Source organism: Calypte anna, chromosome Z (genome assembly GCF_003957555.1).
Source record: "Calypte anna isolate BGI_N300 chromosome Z, bCalAnn1_v1.p, whole genome shotgun sequence".
NCBI classification, from domain to species: Eukaryota; Metazoa; Chordata; class Aves; order Apodiformes; family Trochilidae; genus Calypte; species Calypte anna.
This window is the reverse complement of record NC_044274.1, coordinates 12,365,744-12,388,117: the sequence shown is the minus strand read 5'-3', so window position 1 is coordinate 12,388,117 and position 22,374 is coordinate 12,365,744. Positions and strand designations below refer to the sequence as shown.

Below are 22,374 nucleotides of genomic sequence, written 5' to 3'. Positions count from 1 at the left end.
AATAAATTTTTTACTCTCACCTACAAAGAAAATTGCCTAGAGTCTTTTTAACCTTACTACCCTCTGTGGGGTTGTCACTATAGATTATTTTAAAAGTATTTGAGATCTCCTGGGTTTTTTCCTGCTGTTACTGTGTTGTTCTACTTCCAGACTGCTTAGTAGACTCCAAAAGTGTAATAAGAATAGGAAATCTTGTTTCTGTTGTAATACACAAGGTGAAAATGCTCTGTATCTGCTGTGCCTGATGCTATACAAATACATAGTGATAGAAGGCAGTCTTTCCTTAGGTGTAACATCATATGGTGGGAGAGAAGGACCATTCAGCCTTGAATATAGCAAACCTTGGTTCCAGAATCCTGTGCTTTTAGTTTTTCAACAGGATCCACACCCTGTTCAGCACACATCACCTGGGTATAGATTATGTTTGTATAACAGGCAAGGCTGCTGGTCCCCACATTAATTGTTAAAGACACTCGAAACTCAGCCTGAGAGGAAGAGATAGATCTTATTTACGGCAGCTGAATGCACCTGAGAGAATCAGTTTTGCTCCTTGCCTCTGTTCCAGGAGAGCAAAGATGAAAACTAATTGAGGTTATGTTATCAGCATATAGGCTGCTCTCTATCTCGACCACTTAAGCAAAATTAGTGCTCACACAAATTTATTATCCAAATCGTACATTTTATTTGTTTGTTTGTTAACTTAATCTTTCCATGCTATGGCTGCCTATAGAGAGCAAGTCCTGTCACTTTGCAGGGACCAGGTGATGCATTTATATTTGTGAACTACTCTGTTTCTGGCATGGTAAGTGCCATCAGAAAACAGAGGTAGGAAAAGTTATTTCACATCTGCTCCCATCAGGCTTCATTTTCCACTATTTTCCCCAGTCTGTCACTGCAATCAGCACAGCTGCCTACTAATTTTCTTCCCCATGTTCTTTTCTTTGCCAAGCATCTCTTTGTATGTGTTATCTAAAGAAGGCTTTGATTATAACCTGCCCAAAGTTAAGTCTTTCTGGCAGTGTCCTCCATCCATTAACTTACAGCTTGGTCATCTCAACCTGGATCTCAGATGTCAGTTCCAGATGTGTGCTCAGCAGTCATCTCCAGTTCTGGTTATGCCTCTGTAGTGTGAGATGACAGCAGAAGCTCTGAGATAAAAGTTTATCAAAGGAGTCACTCAAGTGCTACTCCCTTCTGTGTAGTCCAGGACCTTCTTTGAGGCATCCTGTACCAGAACAGACAAATGGGTGGTAGATGTTCTGCCACCCTTGCTTTGACTTTCTTCCCTTTCATCTGGGTTGCCGCAGTCTGGAAATGAAAAGACAAGAGTCCATGTGTTTCCATGCTGTATTTCTCATGCTTGAGTGGTTAAGCCACATGCATGTTCCCTAGAATGGAAATAAGAAAATGCACCATCAAAAACTCCAGTTACTGATAAAACTAAACATTTAGTCAGAGTAAGTTTTTTTGAATTGTGTGTGGTAAACACAGTACCAGGCAAATAAGCACTTGGCACACCAGTACAATCTGTTACGTGCATTCACTGAGGAAGAACTCAATATAAGAAGTTGTATGAGTAAGTGTAGTTTAAGATTGACAGTGAAGGTGTAATAGGATAAAATCTCAATTCTTGGATTTCCTAACTTTGAGGCACCTTACTTTCTTTCATGACTTTTGAAAAGTGTTCTATGGACAAAAGTTAGTTGTGCATCATTACTTCTGGTCAAGATATTTTCTGTAGTAAGCTCTGATTCTTTATGGCTAGGAGTTTGGTACTGAAACCTGCAAATATTTGAAAATTATAAAGGAGGGGATGTCAGATTATATCTGTATCTTGAAATTTGTGATCTGGTTCCATTAAAATTCAAATACTTAAAGTTGCATCTGTGCAGAATTGTCAGCAATTTACAAGATACTAGCAATGATAAAGTTAGAAAGAAGATGCAGCAGATTAAAAACAACCCTGAAATGGCTTGATTCAGGTTGCAATAATATATCTTTTCTTTTTTTTTTTTTTATTTTATTGCTATGTTGCACTGAGCTGTGCTCGCTTTTTCTCTTTGACCGTTTGTTAGTTTTCCTCCATTGTTTGCAGAAGCATGGAAGAGCAAGAAACAATTCAAAGAAAAGCAGAAGTATAATAACAATAGTAATTTGTTCTTTCATTATAGTAATGTCCAGAGGCCTCGCACAGGGTTGTGGTGGCAACAGGGTGCATTCTAGAGCATGTAGTAAAACCCTTCAAGCCACAGAGGCCTTCAAGGGTAGTTTAAAAGGAAATGTGGTGTGTATACATAGCTGAAGAGCAAGAAGGTACATGTAGGTGCTCCAGAGAAGACCAGATGGTTGCACAAATGAGCTGTGTTTGTAGCTTGATTGCTCTGAGTATTTTTTTTTTCAGTTATTAGAAGTATTAGGCACTGATATTAATATATTAATTCCATATCAGTGACAGCTCATTTGTAACTGAAGAATAAATTAATCAGGAAACAGAAATGGAACATGGAAATTATACAGAAAAGGGAGAGATTGTCAGCAAAATGAGGAAGCCAAAACCACAGTAAGGTGGAGACAAAGCAAAGAGCAAAAACTGTTATAAAACTGGATGTTGAATTTTGTTGTGTTTATCAGAATGGAATTGCTTTGCTGAAGTTCATTAACCTTAAAAGGGAAAAACAAAATAAAATGGTGTAGGTTGTAAGCAAGAACCAATTTTTTTACCTTTCTGTCTAGAAAGGTGTTTTCTAAATATATCCTTGTGGGTTTTTTCAGCATAAGGCTTGGTCATGATCTGCTTCAAATTTCAGGAACAAGTAATATTGTCTAGGAGCTTTTGTGGCTTAGACTTCACAGTGGAGCCAGATTTTTTACATAGCATCCTGGAGATATGTTCTTGGCTTGGGTGCTCTAAACTGGAAGGGAAGACTTACTTATTTTTTTCTTTAAAGTATAAGGCTAAATCTTTAGATAGATTTATGCAGTTCATGCCAGTACTTCTCAAATAGTTTCTGGTCTCCTTTCTTATAATGGAAGGCCAGTATGTACATAGCTGATCCACCCTGGGTCAGCATGAGAAGAACAAGGTAGATGAAGCTGGAGCAAGGCTAAGGAATACTTGGTATAAAGGGGATGGCTCTTGTTGCTGAGGTGGTTTGTACTGAAAAATACTGCACTTGAGGAAACATTTGTCTTTCATTTGCTGGAACATTCCACAGCACACTGTGGAAGACAATCTTTAATCAGGAGAGAGACACAGAAGGGGCTCGTTTTTACTTCATAAAGGAACAAGTACAAAAAATTCTAACCTTGTGCAGCCCAGAGACTAGACCCAGAGGTATAACACTGCAGGGGACTGATCCCACCTGGGTGCATGCAGAATAGCTCTAGAAAGCCTGGTTTTTGGGACTGTGTACCTTGCTGCTTCCCCTTATGAAGGTAACACAGGGTCAGTTCAAGCAGTTGTACCCTACTGGCTTCATAGTCATGTGTGAAGGGACCCTCTCCACCTCTGTGCTGTCATTACAGACCCTCCAGTGATTCTCATTTATAATGAGAATGCTATCTCTTTTTGTAATGAGGTAATGTAATGAGGAATGTAATCAGCAGATAAACAATAGAACTGAGTAAGTAGATTACTAAACTTGCTAGCTAGTATTGTAGAACCATAGTATTCAGTGCGTACTGCTGCCTGAGGATCAGCATCTTTCAGTGACTGGCTGGTACTGGAGAACATGGCAGATGTGAAGGCTCAGGTGATCTGGACTTAATATGAAAAGCATGTATCCAAACCCCGAATTTAAATTACTCATTCTTCTTTGTGTAGTCTCTGGCATTCTCTGTGCTCATGGTGCATTGCTATCTGATGTTTCTTGCCCCACCTGTTTTTCAGATGGTGGGCAGGAGAATGGCAGAAATGTTCAACAACGTGTGGCCCAACAGGCCAGAAGAAGAGAACTGTTCTTTGCATCCAGACCATGGGATCTGATGAGCAGGCTCTGGCTGTCACAGCCTGCCAGCACCTGCTTAAACCAAAGACCCATATGTCATGCAACAGAGATGTCTTGTGTCCTTCTGACTGGACAGTGAGCAACTGGACTGAGGTAAACCCATGTTGACTGTCATACTGAATGTTGGGGTTTTTTTTCAAAATTACCTATTCTAGCCAGCAGAGAGAACCAATTGCTTGCTTTTTTGACTTGTTCTAAATATATTTTTTTATTCTTGTGTATTCTTAAATGCTTTGTGCAGAAGAAAAAAAGCTGCCCTGCTTGCTAAAGACCTCAGATTATCTTGCATTTTAACTGTTTCTCAGGGTTTGGTTTGCTGAGCTTTTGGGGCTGTATAATGGAGCATGCTTGCGTGCTAAAAATCTGTGTAACACTCATTACTGCTGTGGAATAGATGGGGTGAGGCTCTGTGTCATGTCTGTAGGCCTAGTCAGAAGACTTTTGCATTCATAACTCTTGCATTCATAACTTCCATTGTTTGTCACAGCATGCAGTCTTTTTCTAGTATCACTCTGAAGTCCAGTATAGAGTGGTCTAGCTCCTTTCTGAAAACTCCTCTCCCTTCTATATTCTTCTTCTTCTTTTTTAGCAAGCTCACTATTATTTTTGGGAGCAGATTCAGGTAATGAACTAATAGAATTTTGCTACAGTATTAATTCAGTTTATGTTACTCACAAACCATTATCACTGAATGTTGATTTTTTTAACTTCCTGTGAAAAATAGACTGTGGTTATATGGCTAGCAGTACAATTAAATTATCTTGAAATGTCATGCCATTACAGAATACAGCTTTTGCTCCTATACAGTTGTATTGTATTTGCAAGTTACTGACTAAAATCAATTTCAAAACCTGTAGAAATTGGGGAAAGAGTGTGGGACAGACTGTTTCTCTCGCACAAATGGCAGGATTGTCATGAGACTTGTAGCTGCCCAATGTGCTTTATTAGTGAATGTGAGGGAGATTTTACACAAGTAAAACTATTACTTGCTCTGAACTTATCTGGCTTGTAGGAAACCATTGTGTATCTTATAAACTTAATGTACTTAAGTAGGAAGATAATGAGGACAGAGTGTTGTAGCTATTCTGAAATCTCTTTTTAGTATGTGGTTGTAATCTAAAGCAGAGATTTTCAGAGCTAATTCTGGAAGACAGCCATTACCCCAAAAGTTAATGCAGTTGAATTTTCCTTTTAACTCACATGAATGCTAGTCTGAATCATCCAAGTGGCAAAGTCTGACAAAATGAGTGCACTGTGCTTCTGTGTAAGCAACAACATAATATTGATGGTTGCTATCATCCTCAGTAAGCAAAATACTTAACCAAATAGCTTCAGAGGTCAAATTGCAGCTGATGTAAACTTACATAGCTTTGATTACTTTGTATGTGCTATACAGCTGGAAGGTCCAGTAGGACAGACATATAGCTAATGAACTTATTACTCTGAGGTTACTCTGCTTTCCTTCTGGCTCCTGTTGCTGCAGAGATGAAGGTATTTTTCTTTTGTTTTGTTTTGTTTTGTTTTAGAAACAGTTAACAGTTTTTGTGTTACCCCAGTAACACAAGGTGTTTCTCTAAAAAGGGTTAGACATTCAAGGGATTTTAAAGTGCTGGTAATATTAGTGTTCATCCATTCATGTTGAGAAACAGCCTTAATCCAGCTCAATTAGATGATCAGGCTCCATTGCATCTTAATCTTCTATTCAGCTGTATGTAACATCTGCATTCATACCAAACCAGTCATCCAACATTAGTACCTCAAACCAGGCAAGTGTCTTGAAATTTCAGGAAATCTTCAGTGGAGGGACAGCTGCTGACGGCATGACTGTGTCTGTAGGGATTAGAATGAAGAATATCACAGAAGAGCTGCGTCTCCTTAGCTTCCAGCACCCTTTGTACATAGCACTTTTCTCATTTAAATAGAAGCTAGAAAGGTTAATTACTGTCAGTAGTCTGTAATTTAGGAAAGACATCCCAGCATCCACAGCATCGTGTAGTGGTTGCACTGAGACTGAATGAAACATCCATTTCATAAAGTCAACAAGGATCTGTGAGCTGCATGGATGATCACCATGGGTGTGTGGCACTGTAAGCAGCCAGCACTGAGCCAATTGGATAATTTTTTTTATTACAAGTTTTTAATCTGTTTTTTATAACCTCTGTGGAAAAGCTATTGGCTAAACAACTTCTGGGATTCAATTAAGAAATAAAATTCTAGCATATTACTTTCATATTTTGTCTTCATCATGTAGCCTTTTTTTTCACTGATGTTTCCCCAAACTGGCATTTAATGCTTTAAAACTTGGAAGGAGCTCCATGATAGCAGAATGGGACCAGAATGAAGGGCCCAGGAAAAACTTTGTTATTGATTATTTACGATGATGTTTATTATAACTAGATGTCACTTGATACTTATTTTTATGGGTATGTGCAACAGCATGAAGAGAAGAGTTACATTCTTTTTCTTTTGCAGTGCACAGTTACATGTGGTGGTGGAATAAGGAATCGTAATGTAACTTGTGCAAAAAATAGTGATGAGCCATGTGATGTTTCCAAAAGACCAAACTCTAAGGCCCTGTGTGGTCTCCAGCAATGTCCTTCTGCTGGAAGATTTTGGCTACCTCCACTAGCACCAAAAAGAGGAAAGATCATAATCAGAAAAACAATCTCTAATCCCAAGCGGAGTCCTCCTCACAGAATACCCGTACCAAGCCCAACGTGCCATACAACAACAAAATCACCCAAGCTTGAAAAGGTAGCTTCCTCTTTGCCTACATCCTCTGGTTTGGGTAATGTCTCAGAAAAAGAAGGAAAAGGCAACAAAACATTACACAAGAATTTTGCTGGACCAGGTGATGTTTACAATTATCCAGCTGTTTCTGCTGAAAATAGTTCACACCAAAATACTAATTCATGGCCCTTCCATAATGCCTCAAGTACTGAAATTATAAGGCATGCTGAAAATATTTCTGAAAGAGAGCCAGATTCTACTGTAGAAAGTGAGGTGCAAAGAAGTAAGGACACTCCAGTCTTCTTTTTTACCAGTAGTCCAGAAATAACTTCCAGATATGATTACTTAAGTGAAGAATCTGATGACATTGATAGGTCTGTTGGAGGCAGTGAGAAACCGCTTGATATTCTTGACAGCACAGAACTCACACCTGGAATCAGACCCACAAGCACAACCCCAGACACCAGCCCTCCTGTCCTGAAAAAGAGTGTGACTTCTCAGCCTACCCCTGGGTCTCATCACCAAGAACCTTCTACCCTTCTTCCTGTTAACAAAGCAGCACAAGGCCTGGCATTTCCAACAGCAAACCATATCAGTCTTCAAGTTCATGTGCCTGTTGTAGAATTAACTACACAAGAAGCATCTGTTACAGTAATGACCACAGTGTTTGGTCATGTACCAAGGGACCAGACTGACAACAGAAGAGAAATGAAGCTACTTGATGTCATGACCTCCAGCACACCATCAGTAGCTCTCAAACATGTTCTCAGGAACCAAAATGCAACATCTATGGGGGAGCTGGCAAATGCCACATCAAGCAGCCACCTTGTAACAACCAACAATATGCCTGCTGATGCCTACTGGATAGTAGGCAACTGGAGTGAGGTAAGTAAATTTTAATTCATGAGAAGTAGAGAGTATGAGCAGCTCTCTAAACCACTGCTAAGGAAATAAAGCTTCTGAGTTTGTTGTGTTTGTCTCAAATAAACATTGGTAAAAAATTGGTAAACAGGAATATCTAATTTTAGATAGCTTACATAACAGATGATATACTGTGTTTTGTTTGACAAAAAAACATTGGACAAAAGATTACTATCTCAGACACAGAAATGTAACAGCACAGAAACCCAATTGTCAGAAAGCCTGGTACTGGGTATTGATAAGTTAAACTCAATAGCAATATACAAAAAATTGTAAGGCTTTTTTTCTGAGGCCATAGGAGATGCTGCAACTGATACTGCTCCTGTGGAAAAGAAGCTACCCAAGCATTAAAAGCATTCAGTAGTGACCAGGAATCAGGGAAAACTGGGAGAAGTCATCCTCTTTCAGAGCAGGTATCTTCTAGATGCTTTACACCTTAAAAGAGTTTTCAGATGCCCGGTACTTGTTTCATTTACTCAAATAAAAGGCAGAGCTTTTGAGAGTATTATAGAACAGTAGCACCTGTTTTGATTTAGTATTTGAAATTAAGAAGTTCATTTTGGCACATCCATTGACAGTGGTAAAGTAACTGTTCATTTCTACAAATTTTTCAATTCAGATTCTGTCCTCCAAGATTTCAGTTTGTTTCAGTCTGTTTTCAGTTGTCTAGTACCCCGGTCAGAAGAGGGTGGTAGAGTCATAGAATGATTTGGGTTGGAAGAGATCTTTAAAGGTCATCTAGTTTAACTCCTCTGTAATGAATAGGGACATTTTCAACAACATCAGGTTGCTCAGAGACCTGGTATTAGATTGATGTGAATAATTATTTCTACATAGGTCCATGTGGGGTGTTTTATTGCTTTATCATCTTTGTTAGTATTTACCTTTTTTATTTAATTGTTCAATAATTTGCTGTTGTGAGGTAGAGGTAAGTGAAGTGTTCCTCTGGTCCATAGACCTGCCATTTTCATTTCCTAGCAGTATCTTGAAAGATATTTTCTTAAGTCCTCTCAGACCTCCACATCTATTTAAAAAAAATAATTTTCAACAGTTCAAAAATGATTCATTTTGGTTTTACAGAACTGATGAAATCAATCCAAGGATACTTAATGCATCTAATTTACTTCACTATTCTTTAATGGTTTAGTAATCTTTCACTATTCTCATTCAACCTATTGCTTCTTTTTAAAATTAACTTTCTAAGGCCTGGCATAGTTAACTTTTTTTTTCAAGTTTGAAGAACACAAGGGTGGTGAATCAGAGAATATGTGGAATCTATACCTTTGTAGATATTCTGAAGCCATCTGGACATGCTCTTGAGCAACTGGCTCTAGGTGGCACTTGCTGATTGAACAGGGAGGTTGAACAGCATGACATCAAGCGGTCCTTTCCAGCCTCAGCCATTCTATGATTCTGTGAATAACTCAGCTGTTATCTTTCTCATAAAAGGAGAGTTTTGTATTTCCTTCTCACACCTTGATTCTAACATTCACAAAACCTTTTCTTATTATTACTTTTAACTAATTGTTAGACTACAGTTTCATTCTTTTTGCTCTTTTGTTATTTTTGCTCTTTTTGTTTACCTGTGTGTCTGTTTTTTGATAGGTCAAGACTGTTGCATCTACCTAGCTGAATCTCTTGCTATGCACTCTCTCTTGTAATGACTGCCAGTATTCTGACATTTCTTTGTTCCTTAGGCTGTAGAGCCCAAGAATATCAATACTTAGAGATGGGTTGGTGTGATATGTCCTTTAACACCATTCACATTTATGTCCCAAGGGAGGGTAGTAGTTAGAGTAGGGCAAAATAGTGCCTGTGTATTGAATTTTGACTTCTTTTTTTGCTACTTTGCCAGATTATGGGCTGTCACTTTTCCCTTTCTTGGAGCTTTCTGGGTACCTGTCCTGATTTGGGCCAGGATAAAGGTGATTTTCTGTCTTGTACTTTTGCCATATAACAGCCCATTACCTGCTCAGTCTGCACCTCTGTGATTGGTTGTGAAAAGTTATATGCACTTCCTCTGTAAAAGACATCTACTATGACAAGACGAAGCCCTGGTGTCTGAATGATGAAAATGAAAAGCAGGAAGTCTTCCTGAACTTCAGAACAATTGGTCTTCCCTATATAATATGAAAAAATGGTCAAGAAAGCTAAAGCTTCCTTCCATTACTCTTTTTCTCTTGGCTCTGTACCTGCAGACAATTTTTAAAAGAATCTTACTGTGTTTCACCTCCCTCAGAATAAAGCTTGTTAAGTGTGATTTGCCCAGCCTCATCCTTGGATCGGCTGTCTCATTGACTGAGAGTGGGATGCTGGTCCAAGACTAGTCCTTCAATAAAATCTTAGTGGTGTCAAGACTAGTATAGCAGGGCTGTGGGGAGTAATCAAACAGTTAGCAACCAAGACAAGGATGGTTGTCCTCAGACAGATAAGTGGTCTTGGATAGGCATGTGACTATGCAAAACTGAACAGTGGTATATAGTCCCCTTTAACAGGATCTTTGTGGCCTCTTGAGTCGATGTCCCAGCAATCTCTGAAGCTGTAGATAGAATGCTGCAAGGCCTTGCAGATTCACACTTTTCATAATGTACAATTTTCCAGAAATTCTATCTTGTGACCATGACAAATTAACCATTTTTTCTCTGACTGAATCTGGTAACAGCTCAATGTCTTCAAAGGTGTTTTAGTTCTTTAGCTTCAGGTTAGCTTTCAGGTTAGCTTTCCAGGGCCACTTACTCAGCTTTCCCTGTTCAACTGTCCCACTTCTATGCTGGGAGTTCAAACCACACAATAGCAGTCGCTCTATTCATCATTTTGCTGACTTAATCCAAGAATATTTATGCTGTTTCTCATACCAGGCTGCTTGGCTTGTGCTGAACATGATCCTATACATCTAGTTCATTGTCCCTCTGTTTTTAAGGGAGAAAAAGGTAAGTTAGTTTCTCCAGCCACTTTTCACATCTTCTGCTTCACAATACAGGGACAGTGACATTTTTGGTTAAGAGTGTGCACCTGGCATGTGGAATGGCATATCCAGTGTTCTCTTACCTCAGACACTAAAAACTTCCCGAAAGATGGAAACCCTTAGCCACTCTCTGAATTCATCATTTCAATACTGTTTTTCCTTCACATTTTTCCCAAGAGTTTCACACAATTTATTTCAGATTTTCAGCATCATGCATTCCAGTTGCTGACTATCTCATCAGGAGTATCATGGATAGAGAGGGAACAGTGCTAAAGATTGGCTGCAGTGATATTTTGCACAGGATCCCCACAAATCACAGAAGAAAACAGTGGTACAGGTTTAGATTGCCTCAGTAAACAGGAGTTTTCCAAAGAAAACGAGTGCATGATGTAAATTAGAACTGGTATTTTTTTAAACAAAGTGATAAAAAGGTGTCCTCCATAACCTTAAGTTAAGACCTAGGTGAATTTGAAATCCACTTCTCAGTATTCCAGATAAACTGGGTCGTCTAAAATGGCTCTAGATATTTATATATAGGTTCCTGGATTGTTTCCAGAATGTTTTTTTACACTGAGTTTCCCCCTGGGCTTTCCTCTCACCTGTGTGCAGTGCTCTACCACCTGTGGAATGGGGGCTTTCTGGAGACACGTGGAGTGTAGCAGTGGGAACATATCTCACTGTCAGTACATGAAAAAGCCTGATCCTGCAAGAAAATGCTATCTCCGCCCATGCGCTAGCTGGAAAACAGGAAATTGGAGTCAGGTAACAGAATTCAGAGCTGTGTGTGAACAGTAAGTTTGCTAACTTCAAACAGTAGGGAGTTCTAGATACTTCATTTTAAAAATAATTATTTACTCAGTGAATGCGTACGTTATTCCCAGTTGACCATTCAGCACTAATTTACCAATTTCCTGACTAAGTTATTTATGGAAACGCATCTGCTATGAATTCTGTTCTTCCTGTGGGGATGTCATGCTCATTAACTCCTGCATCTAGAGCTCATGTCCATGCTCAATGGAGATCCTGGGCCAGAGATGTATGCATTTGCATGTGGCATCTTTCTGATCTCTGCCTCAAGTGGTATATCCTAATTCTAAGAAACAGGTGGAAATTTGGGAGAGGGAATTGTCATGGGCCTATTCACCCTTGACACCTTATGTGACATGGCCTGTTCCCTGTTCTGTAACCCCTAAGTTCTATATTATAAAAACTAAAGAAAAATGTACGGGAGGCAATGCCTGCTATAGCTAGGGTCTTACTAGGTTCTAGTTATGTACACAGGCCTGGTTGAGAGATATGCAGAAGAGTGACCAAGTTAGCAAGTGGAATCCATGGAACAGTATTTTGGGGGGTAGGGGGCTTAGGTATTGTAAGGTGTGTGATGAATACCTGGAAGGACTTTGTTGACTTCTTGAAGCTTGTTACATTTTGTCTTCATGCTGTCTAATATTTGAGCTTCAAACAATGGCTTGTTTTTCAGGACTCAAAAGATAAAAACTACAAAATTCTTGAAATTATATTAATTTAATAATAATAAAAAAAACCTAGGTCTCTCAAACTTTCTTAGTATGAATCATTTTTGCAGAAAATGTTGTTGCTGTTGGACTAGAGGGCAGATTCATACAAAGAAAAAGTTATAGTTACAAAACCTGTGCTATGTAATTGAGCTTTTGACATAGAACTGATTTGTACATGAAATAATGATTTTTTAGAAAGACCAGGAAAGGACAAGGCTTTACATAACTACATTTAAAGCTTTAAAATTAATTTTAAGTGCAACATAGACATTCTGCTGTCCCAGTTCCAGTATTTCACCTTCACTATTTCTTCATAAATGTTACTGCTCTTGCAACAGCAGGTAATAGTTATGTCACAGAAAGTAGCTAGAAATCACATTTAATGATAAAATGTTAAAGGAAACAAATGTTTTAAAGTGCAATTCCCATTATGAGGCCAATTTGAGACAAAAGGCTCTTCTGTTGAATTAGCCAGCCTTATTTTACAGTAAGTGAACCATACAAACCTAATTTCAATTTCATATATAAAAATGGCTATTTTTGCTTTGCTTTTCAAGTCACAAATGTTTTCTCAGTACTCATTTCAAACTTTTATATAATATTACTGCAAGATGTCTATATTCCCCTGCTAGTCTAGTAAAGCATTCTGTTTTCCTTTTCTCTAATCTAGTTGCTCACATACCTCAAAAGAAAGGTGCTTCATACTAGATCTTCCAGTCTAAGTTTAATACCAAATGTAATGTGCGCTTCTTATGGGGCTGTGTGTACTTTGTTTCTTGGACGGTCACTCCTGTCCATTGTTTCTCTCCAGAGGGACAGAAGCTTCTGTGAAAAAGAGCACGGACTTCCCTTCCATCCATCCTTCAGCTCCCTTGGGAAGTACTGTATTCAGTTTCCTTGCTCAGCTAAAGAGTGTTTATTTGTGCATCAGTTGCATAAGAAGAGAACAGCATCACTGTCCTCAGCAGTAAAGATGAAAGCTGATCTGGGGTTACAAAGTGCTGTTGGTAGAATTTTTTTTTTTAATTGAGTGGAGGTGAAGGTAAAATAAGTAAATAATATATGTCCTTCAAGTTCACCAGAGTCAGTTCTTCATCAGCAGCACAAGAGGTGCTGGGCTGTGGTAGGTGGGGATACAACCTGGTGCTGCTGTTGCTTCTGCAAGAGGCCTTGGTGCAATCTCTGGGGTGAAACAGGAGTCTGGAAGTGCACACTTGGCTGTCCAGTAATGTTCCCAGCTGAAAACCAATTTCACATGCTTTCTCTCTTCTCTTCCATTCTCTCACTCCCAGGCTGCTCTTGAGAGATGGATCCTCCTGATGCCACAGAGGATCCACCACAAACCCAGTGGTATCAGCAGCAGCTCAGGTCTATGGTGTAGGAAGAGGAGCAGTCCTGCCAGCCTGAGCAATGTGCTGCATTGGCCAAATGAGAAATCAAATTAAGTAGCTGTGCCTCTTTACTCGCTTCCTCCCTCAGAAAGAACTGGCAATTTCCTTGTATATAGGATTTGATTGCTTACTCTGGTATGACTCTTTCACAATGACATTTTTTTGAAATAGCTATCTAGATCTCCTAATTTAATACGCATTTGTGATATTAATGGATATCACAGTGAAGAAAGGGAAGTATTTTTATGGTGAGTTCTGATTTGCTATGATGAAAACCACAGTTTTTAAGCTGAAGAATAGATGGTTGTTACAGTAAACTGGAAAGTCCCTCTGTGAGTCAGGATGCTCTAACCTCAAGGCTGTCTTCCTTTGTGATTGTGGAAGGCACTGTTGCTCAGCATCATTTGGAGATATACCACTTTCTGTTTTCTGTACAGTGCTCTGCTAACTGCAATGGAGGTTTCAAGATGCGAGATGTTTACTGCATAGATGTTCGTGAAAAGCGGCTTCTAAGGCATTTTCATTGCCAATTACTTGGATATAAACCGCAGATGAGCACCAGTTGTAACATGGAGCCATGCTTGCAGTGGCATGTGGAGCCCTGGAATGAGGTATTGTTTCCTAAGAAGCTTTGGAAATGAGTAATCAGCTGTCAATTAACTGTGACTGTTAGATCCCTGGCTGTTAGGTAAATTGTCACTCCAGTGAAGACACAAAGTACCACATGGAGACTCTTCAGTCCTTCTGTGTGGTTACAGCAAAAATTATCAAAAGCATTCGGAATATTTCCCAGAATCATTCTTAGGATTGCATGTAATAACACAGCTAGAGCTGTAAATTACCATTCCCTCAAACAGAGAAGCAGGTGGCCTGGAAGATTTCTTTTAGCTGCTCTACTTTATGAAAAAGTGTGATTCATTCAGGCTAATCTCTTACTGCCATTTTAATGTTGCTTTCTTATTGTTTCTTTGGAATTTGCCTTTACACTTTGGGCTGGAATTTTAATGGGGCTAGAGACTAAGGTCATACATCCAATAAATGTGACTTTCAGGTCACTTTATAATACAAATCTATGGTAACAAAATCATAGACAGCCAGGCACATATTTATTTCGGCTAAAGTGCGGTGCTTTTTCTCACTAAAAGTAACTTTTGAGAAGGCATGACAATTATGTGGCATTGTGGACCTGAAGCTTTTGAATTTCAAAAAAATTATTTTATTACATTGCTTCCTCAGAGACCACTGACAAATCCCATCTGCAGTACATAGGCCAGGACATGGCTTTCTGGTCAGAACAGTCAGCGAGGGTTAAAAAAGTAAGAATACCGACATGATTCCACTGTTTTCCCCCTTGTAATAATTTATAAAAAAAACTTGTCCAGTTCTGGCAGTTGTCTTCATGATGAGGATACTGAATAGAATTGGACTGAGAAAGTTCATGATGACATTTATTAGGTGTTAGTTCTGGTCCCGTGTCCATAGGAATGCAATTCTTTGTGGGACAGGAGCAATGCATTATTCGAAGTATATATGGCATCTTATTTCATGTTAGACTTTGAAATTTTTAGTGTCTTTCAAGCTGGCTGTGCTGCAGATCCAGTGAAGAACAATAATAATAAAAAAATCCATTGGTAAGTAATAGGAGAATGTGGGCAACAGAATGTTCAATCTGGGCCATTATCCTTCTGTGATGTTCTTATTGTCAAGTAGTTAATTATTGTCTGGACCAGGTGAATTTCAGTGTCACCTCATAAAAATGAGATCTCATGAGCTTGTACTGCTATCAGTAAATATTACAGATTAATCCTGCAGACATGTAACTTCCAATCTCATTCTTATTGGAGAAGTTACTGTCGCCAGTTGTGTTCCATGAGCAGTTCTGTGTTGCCTGTTGTATGATGTCAGTTCTGTGCTGTCTGTATTCCTTGTGCTAACACATGCCAGGACAGCTTTCCACAAATATTTTGAGCCAATAATAGCTTTTTCCCTGTCTCTTTCCAAGCATATAATGGAATTAATGTCTCAGCATAGAGCTTTTCTTCATACCTGGATCATAAGGCTTGATACTCAGATTAGATGTAAATCTTTCTAAATCACATATATCGGTAGCATGCTCCTTGTTACCTGTGGCTCCATGTTGCTAAATGGAGAACATTTCCTATTGTCTTTATGGTGTTTTTCTGGGTTCTCCTCCATTTCCCCCTCTTTCCTCATGCATTTGTGCACTTCTTTTATTAGTGTTCGAGAACATGTGGTGGTGGCCAGCAAAACCGGCGAATTTACTGCCCAGAAGAAGGCTCTTGTGACTGGACAAAGAGACCTAACACCACTGCATCATGTAACAGGCAACCTTGTACACAGTGGCTTAACCAGAGTTGGGGCCCGGTAGGATTCAGTTCTTGCTTGCTTTATTTGTTGTCTTGAGCTGTCCATATTTGGTCATATTCTCCACTTGTCTGTGAACAACAGTGTCAGTATGTTCATCAGTTATGCACAGCTGGAGCTACAAAGGAAGATCTTCTGAAAATACTGCTAAACATTTCAGAGCCAGCCCATCTCAGTTCCTTCAGGTGATACACATTGTAGCCTGTACTTTTTCTTCCTGAATTAAATGGTTTTGGTTGTAGGGCTGGTTTTGTTTTTTCCTTTTCTAATAACAAGAGCTACTACTGACATTTTTGCATTACTAACTTGAAATTTTCCACTGAAAGAGGCTACTCAGTAGTGAATTCAGCCATTTTCAGTCAGATACAGAATAAGAGAAAATGTCAAGAGCATGTCAAGAACATCTTTAGTGAGGGAGGGAGAAGCTAAATTGCTAATATGAGTCCTTGTACTGCCTAGCTGAGTCCTTCCAAGTACAACCATGCTGTTTGAACTTTCTGTGCTTCCAGAGCCTCTGCAGTCATTGACGTTTTACTGTTCAACTCTATTTTTGGGATGTTGGGGGTGACTCCAAAAGCAGCTTTGTGGAATTTTTGTTTTGGCCACACAGATAAAATAATCTGAATTTTGATCAACAGCCCTCTACTTAGGTTTCTGGAAACCTAATTGATAAATATAAGGTGTATCTTTGGGCAACCTTCCAGTATTTGCAATACATGTTCAGTTATAAAGAAACTGGTGTATCTAATAAATCTTTCCCTCCAGTTTCCTTAGTAAGCCTATTCATACACTACAGACAGTCCTCATAGTAGAAGAGAACACTGAAAGAACACCAAAATCCAGAGCCAACAATAAGGAAATAATAGACAGTAATTTAGCACGTTATTGAGTTGCTATTGACAGAAAACCATTAGAGAAGATACAACTATAATGTAATGTGAAGTTAGTGTAAGTGTAACACTTGAATATGGAAGTGAAAATGTTGGGACAGGTATAAATAAGCAACTGAATACCAAAGTGTATATCAGTCAATTTACTGATTTATTAATCACATTTATTTTACTTTTTTTAAAAATAATTTTAAAATATTAATCTAATGTTGCTTTAGGAGTACCTAAGATCCTGTAATGTACTTCACACCACTAATATTGTATCTTATGGACAGAGATATACATTAGAGGGAGGATAACCTGCAAAAAAAATAAAGGAGGTACCAGTCCAGTCTCATCCTTCATTAGCTGGCATTTTCTGTCTGTTAAAAGTATTTATCCTGCTGGCCACTATTTACACAAAGAGAAGAAGGATTTAAAATTAATGGGAATTCTCAGATACTCTGGGATGTCAGAAGAATTAAGTACATTTACAGAATAGTATAGCAACATGTTTTGAAGATGTTCTTTTTATTTATGGTCATATGTGTGCAGCCAAAATGAGGAGACAGAAGCTGTTTTGTGGTTGTAAAGAAAGGATAAGTAAGACATGATGTAAATGTCATTGAAGAACAAAGTTCTCACTGAGGTTTTTTGTAGTCTTCAGCTCAGTCATTTCTATACCTAACATTGCAATTGGTTATTCCTGTTTAATTTATAAGATTAGAAAATGCAGAGAACAGAATATGTCAGTGTGCAGCACTGATTTGGATTAGTGTCTATGACTTTGTAGGACTGGCATTTCAGATCATCTTCATCCTCCTCTGTAGAAAACAGTCCTCCTACCCTGGTTAAACATTCCAAGGTGCTATATTTGTACCATATACTCCACCACCCTATCCTGCCAAATCTGGCTGTGATGCACCATGGAGGGAGAACAAACTACACAAATACTTTATTGTCATTGGTTCTGAATCATACAGAATTTTAAGCTTTTCACCACATTAAACCTCAAATATTGACATATGACACAATTTCCATGTAAAAGACTTTTATAAACATTAAATTATTCTCTTCCAGTGCACTGTTTCTTGTGGAGGAGGCATGCAGCAAAGAGCTGTGAAGTGCATGAATATAGAAACTAATAAAACTGAAGATGACAGTATGTGTGCAAATAAGCCAAAGCCTACAGGGTATCAGAAATGCAATCTGCAAGACTGCAGGAAAAGTACAGGTATGATAATACACCTGCCTCATACCGTTTCCAAAAAGCTCTCCATTTGTGCTGGGATTCTACAAAAACTGGGAGCTGACCCAGTTTATCAGCAGCTTGTGAATACTACAGGCTCAGTAATTAGAGATCAGCCCAACCTGCTACTTCTCAGGTGGACTGTTGGCAGACTGACACTGTCATGTTCTCCAACTCTACTGGCCTTATGTTGCCATGACAAGGCAACTGCAGTTCTCTGAGCTTGCATCCCTAATTTATGATGCCACAACTAGATGCATAGGTCCTCTTGTTTTGGCCTGTTTTAGATAACTAACAGCATGCTTTTAGGGCTGTGGGAAGGCCATGCTTTGAGTCCAAACAGATGCCCCTTTGTGAACTGCAAATTCTGGAGTTGGAGTGCAAGTAAGTGAAGAGACACAGACACTGTAAGAAAAGTCTAATTGGCTATTAACAAAGATACAGTCTTGGAACTATGGATTCAATGTCCTGCAGGGTAAGGCTTCCTCCTAGATGGTGGAGAGGTCTTCTTTTGACTCAGGGTGTCCTTTATCTCTTGCCTTCAAGAGGCCAGGAACTCATTTCTGTAGATGATAGTAGCCCAGAAAATAAGTGGCAAGGTAGGCAGGAAGCTTACAGAAAGAATATCTGTATCTGTAGTCTATACTGCAGTACCCTGCAGGTACTCTCAGGTATGAACAGAAACAGCTTAGGGTCCTTCTAGAAGAGCTTTCAAAAGCCTTTTGGAGGAGGGTTCTTCCCTCTTAGTAATTCAGCGTAAGGGTCCAGTGGCTGTTGAGTTGATGAGGTTGACTCCTTCAAGCATCACACTTGAGAGTGATGCATCGTTCCTGCTGTTCAAAGGTCTGTAGCACATGTTTTGCCATAGGGTTGAACTGATCTGCTTTATCTGCTGCCTCTCTTGTGTGCATAAAGACAGACTCAGATAAATACTACCTGTACAGATCAGAAGTAGTTATTTCTGTGAATAAAAGCTCAAGGGACCATTAAAAAATAAGAAATACCTTACGGGGTAGACTGGAGGTCTATGAAGTCCAATACTGTGTCTCCAGCAAAGGCATTAGAAAATGCTACTTATGTAGACTACAGATGGAGCTACTTATGCTACTTATGGAGCTCAGTCCATTACTGTAATTAATTTCCAAAAAATTCTTCAAAAAATCCCAACCAACATACTATACTATTAATTACATCCCTTTTGTGCCTTTTAGTTTAAATTTATCAAATCTTTTCCACTAATACATTGCATCACTTTTTCACCCTGTGGCACCCAGTTCCAGAGGTTCACAGCCTGCTGTGAAAAGTTCTTTTATCTGTTTTAAATTACCTTTATGTGGCTAATCCACCACCTTCTTGCTTTTGCAAAGCTCGACGCTCCCTCTAGCCATTTCTTCTCACAGCGTAGGACCTTTGCTTTGGAATATCTAACTAAATCTGACTCATCTTACCCTCAGCAAGTTTGCTGATGACACTAAGCTGGGAGGAGTGGCTGACACACCAGAAGGCTGTGCTGCCATTCAGAGAGACTTGGACAGGCTGGAGAGTTGGGCAGGGAGAAACATGATGAAATTCAACAAGGGGAAGTGTAGAGTCTTGCATTTGGGGAAGAACAACCCGATGTCCCAGGATAGGTTGGGGGCTGACCTGCTGGGGAGCAGTGTAGGTGAAAGAGACCTGGGGGTCCTGGTTGACAAGAAGATGACCATGAGCCAGCAATGTGCCCTTGTGGCCAAGAAGGCCAATGGCATCCTGGGCATCCTGGGGTGCATTAGAAAGGGTGTGGTTAGTAGGTCAAGAGAGGTTCTCCTCCCCCTCTATTCTGCATTGGTGAGGCCGCACCTGGAGTATTGTGTCCAGTTCTGGGCCCCTCAGTTCAAGAAGGACAGGGAAGTGCTTGAAAGAGTCCAGCGCAGAGCTACTAAGATGATTAAGGGAGTGGAACATCTCCCTTATGAGGAAAGGCTGAGGGAGCTGGGTCTCTTTAGTTTGGAGAAAAGGAGACTGAGGGGTGACCTCGTCAATGTTTTCAAATATGTAAGGGGTGAGTGTCAGGGAGATGGAGTTAGGCTCTTCTCAGTAGTGACCAGTGATAGGACAAGGGGTAATGGGTGTAAATTGGAGCATAGGAGGTTCAAGTTGAATATTCGAAAAAATTTTTTTACTGTAAGGGTGACAGAGCCCTGGAACAGGCTGCCCAGGGAGGTTGTGGAGTCTCCTTCACTGGAGACATTCAAAACCCGTCTGGACACGTTCCTATGTGATGTACTCTAGGTGGCCCTGCTCTGGCAGGGGGGGTTGGACTAGATGATCTTTCGAGGTCCCTTCCAACCCCAAGGATTCTGTGATTCTGTGATTCTGTGATTCTGTGATCTGAATTTATTAAAATTACCACAGACATATCAGCATCATCATATAGACAGAACCAATCTCTAGCTTATTCTGCTGCTGCAGAAACTGAAGAATAGTCAAGTTGCACATGCCTGGTCTGTGCCCTTCTTTCTGCCTTGCACAACTCTTCAGCATGCTGCCAGCATTTGTCTTAAATGCACTAATACAAGAATGAGAAAGCACTGGACTTCCAAATCATTGTTGCTTCTCTTTGTCTGGCTGCTTGTAGAAGCAGAAACATTAAAGTCAAAAACATAGGTCAGCTATGTCTGCTGCAAAAGTAAAGGCTCACTGAACAGTAATAAAAGATTGTTGTATTTTCCCAGACAGAGGGTCATGTGAAATTTAATGGAACCTGTTCACTTAAAAGTCCTGATATTTCAGGGGAATCACACTGACCCATAATATGAAGGATTATAACTCTGTCATAAATAAAAGACTTAACAGGCATGACTATCTGGAACAGAGCTGTTTGACATTCTAGCAAAACAGTTTTTCATCAACATATAGCTAATTCTTCTAACCTTCTCCACCACAGGGCTACCATGCAACAAAGACCAACTCTCTATTCACTTCTGCCAGAGGCTGAAAGGCACTGGCAAGTGTTTGCTGCCATCAATACAGACTCAGTGCTGCTTCACGTGTAGTCAACCCCGAATTCATAACAAACCAAGATACTGGGACCAGCGAGGCCTCAGACAAAAAAATTACACTAGCTCTAGAAGAAGATCACCTCAAGACCAAGGAAAAAACAATCAAGCTGCTCAGCCCTAGCTGGGTTTTATCTAATTCTTTGAGTAGGGCTTCTGCTTACAGGTTTTAGATTCCCTCTTTTTCTGAACCATCCAAAAGCAATGGAAATCTGTGATCAAAACTGGGAAAACACATTCCCTTAGGTCATCAGTCCTAATTCACTGCTTCAGTTTTTTCGCTATAGTAGTCCAAAATTTGTAACATAGTTCGCAGAGTACCATCAGCTAGTACTTCTTAGGCATTAGGACTAGAAACAAGCTTGCAAGAACTATTCTTTTTAAATTCATGGTTTACTTGTTCTTTCTTCCATCTCTGTTTCCAAAACCCATTTGAAATAGCAGTACTGTTCATTCAAGAGTGGTGAGTGAAGGTTGCCAATGGGGCAGCAGACATATACCTACACCGTGGGCCAGACCCCTCTATGCTCACTTCATAAATTTAAAAGCAGGCTTTTATAATAACTGATTATGATAATCAAGCCAAATTGAAACATTGGGGATTTTTGAAGAAAAATATCCATTTAGTACTTGACAGAACCTCTGACGTATACCTCAGCAATAGCCTGTCCTGGGCACTTTCCTTCTGCTTCAAATGTTTTGCTTTAACTTAAAACCCCCATTAAATCTGGAATGTGAAGTTCCCAAATAGATTTCAAGCAGCATTTCTTTTTACAGTGAAAGCAAAGCTGCTTGTGTCTGCTACCTTCAGTAGTAGAGCTATCATTTAGTCCAGTATCTCCTAGTAGAGTGTACATCCACATCCACAGAAGTACTCTCTCACCTCACCACAAACTTTTCCTTCAGTGCAAATCCTTAATTTACAAGGGTGAAGATGAGGGCACCTGGGACAGGAGCCTGAGACCCAGAGTATTTGTGTGGCTTTGGGACTCAGGCATTAGCTGAGCACTAGCCAACTGGAGTATCTGTTTTGCTATCGAAGAAAATGGCAGAACAAATTCCAGGGAAGCCACGCTTGACCCTTTGAAGTGCAGCTTCTGGTTTTCAGAAGAGCTGCACAGAGTCTGACATTTGGATTCCTCTGTAATTCAGTAGGATTTGCACATCTTCTTTGCACACCACCTTTGCACACAGGTTCTACATGCTCTTTTGAAAATCTCAGATTTACTCTGTAGCTACCTGAAAAATTGAGATTGTAATACAGAGAAATGTCACATTTTATGCACTATAGAGTGAGACATA

General features: G+C 39.6%; 1 protein-coding gene across 1 annotated transcript in view; it reads left to right on the top strand.

Annotated features, from left to right (window-relative positions):
* The window catches only part of ADAMTS12 (ADAM metallopeptidase with thrombospondin type 1 motif 12), a 178,984-nt gene extending 157,002 nt beyond the window's left edge, over positions 1–21,982 (top strand). Inside the window, exons 18-24 of the mRNA XM_030466864.1 lie at positions 3,890–4,100; positions 6,480–7,622; positions 11,233–11,385; positions 13,969–14,142; positions 15,770–15,916; positions 17,866–18,019; positions 20,961–21,982. Coding sequence (XP_030322724.1) covers positions 3,890–4,100; positions 6,480–7,622; positions 11,233–11,385; positions 13,969–14,142; positions 15,770–15,916; positions 17,866–18,019; positions 20,961–21,196 — 2,218 coding nt within the window. The 3' untranslated portion in view covers positions 21,197–21,982. The remainder of the gene's footprint in view (positions 1–3,889; positions 4,101–6,479; positions 7,623–11,232; positions 11,386–13,968; positions 14,143–15,769; positions 15,917–17,865; positions 18,020–20,960) is intronic.
* Positions 21,983–22,374: the final 392 nt, after the last annotated feature.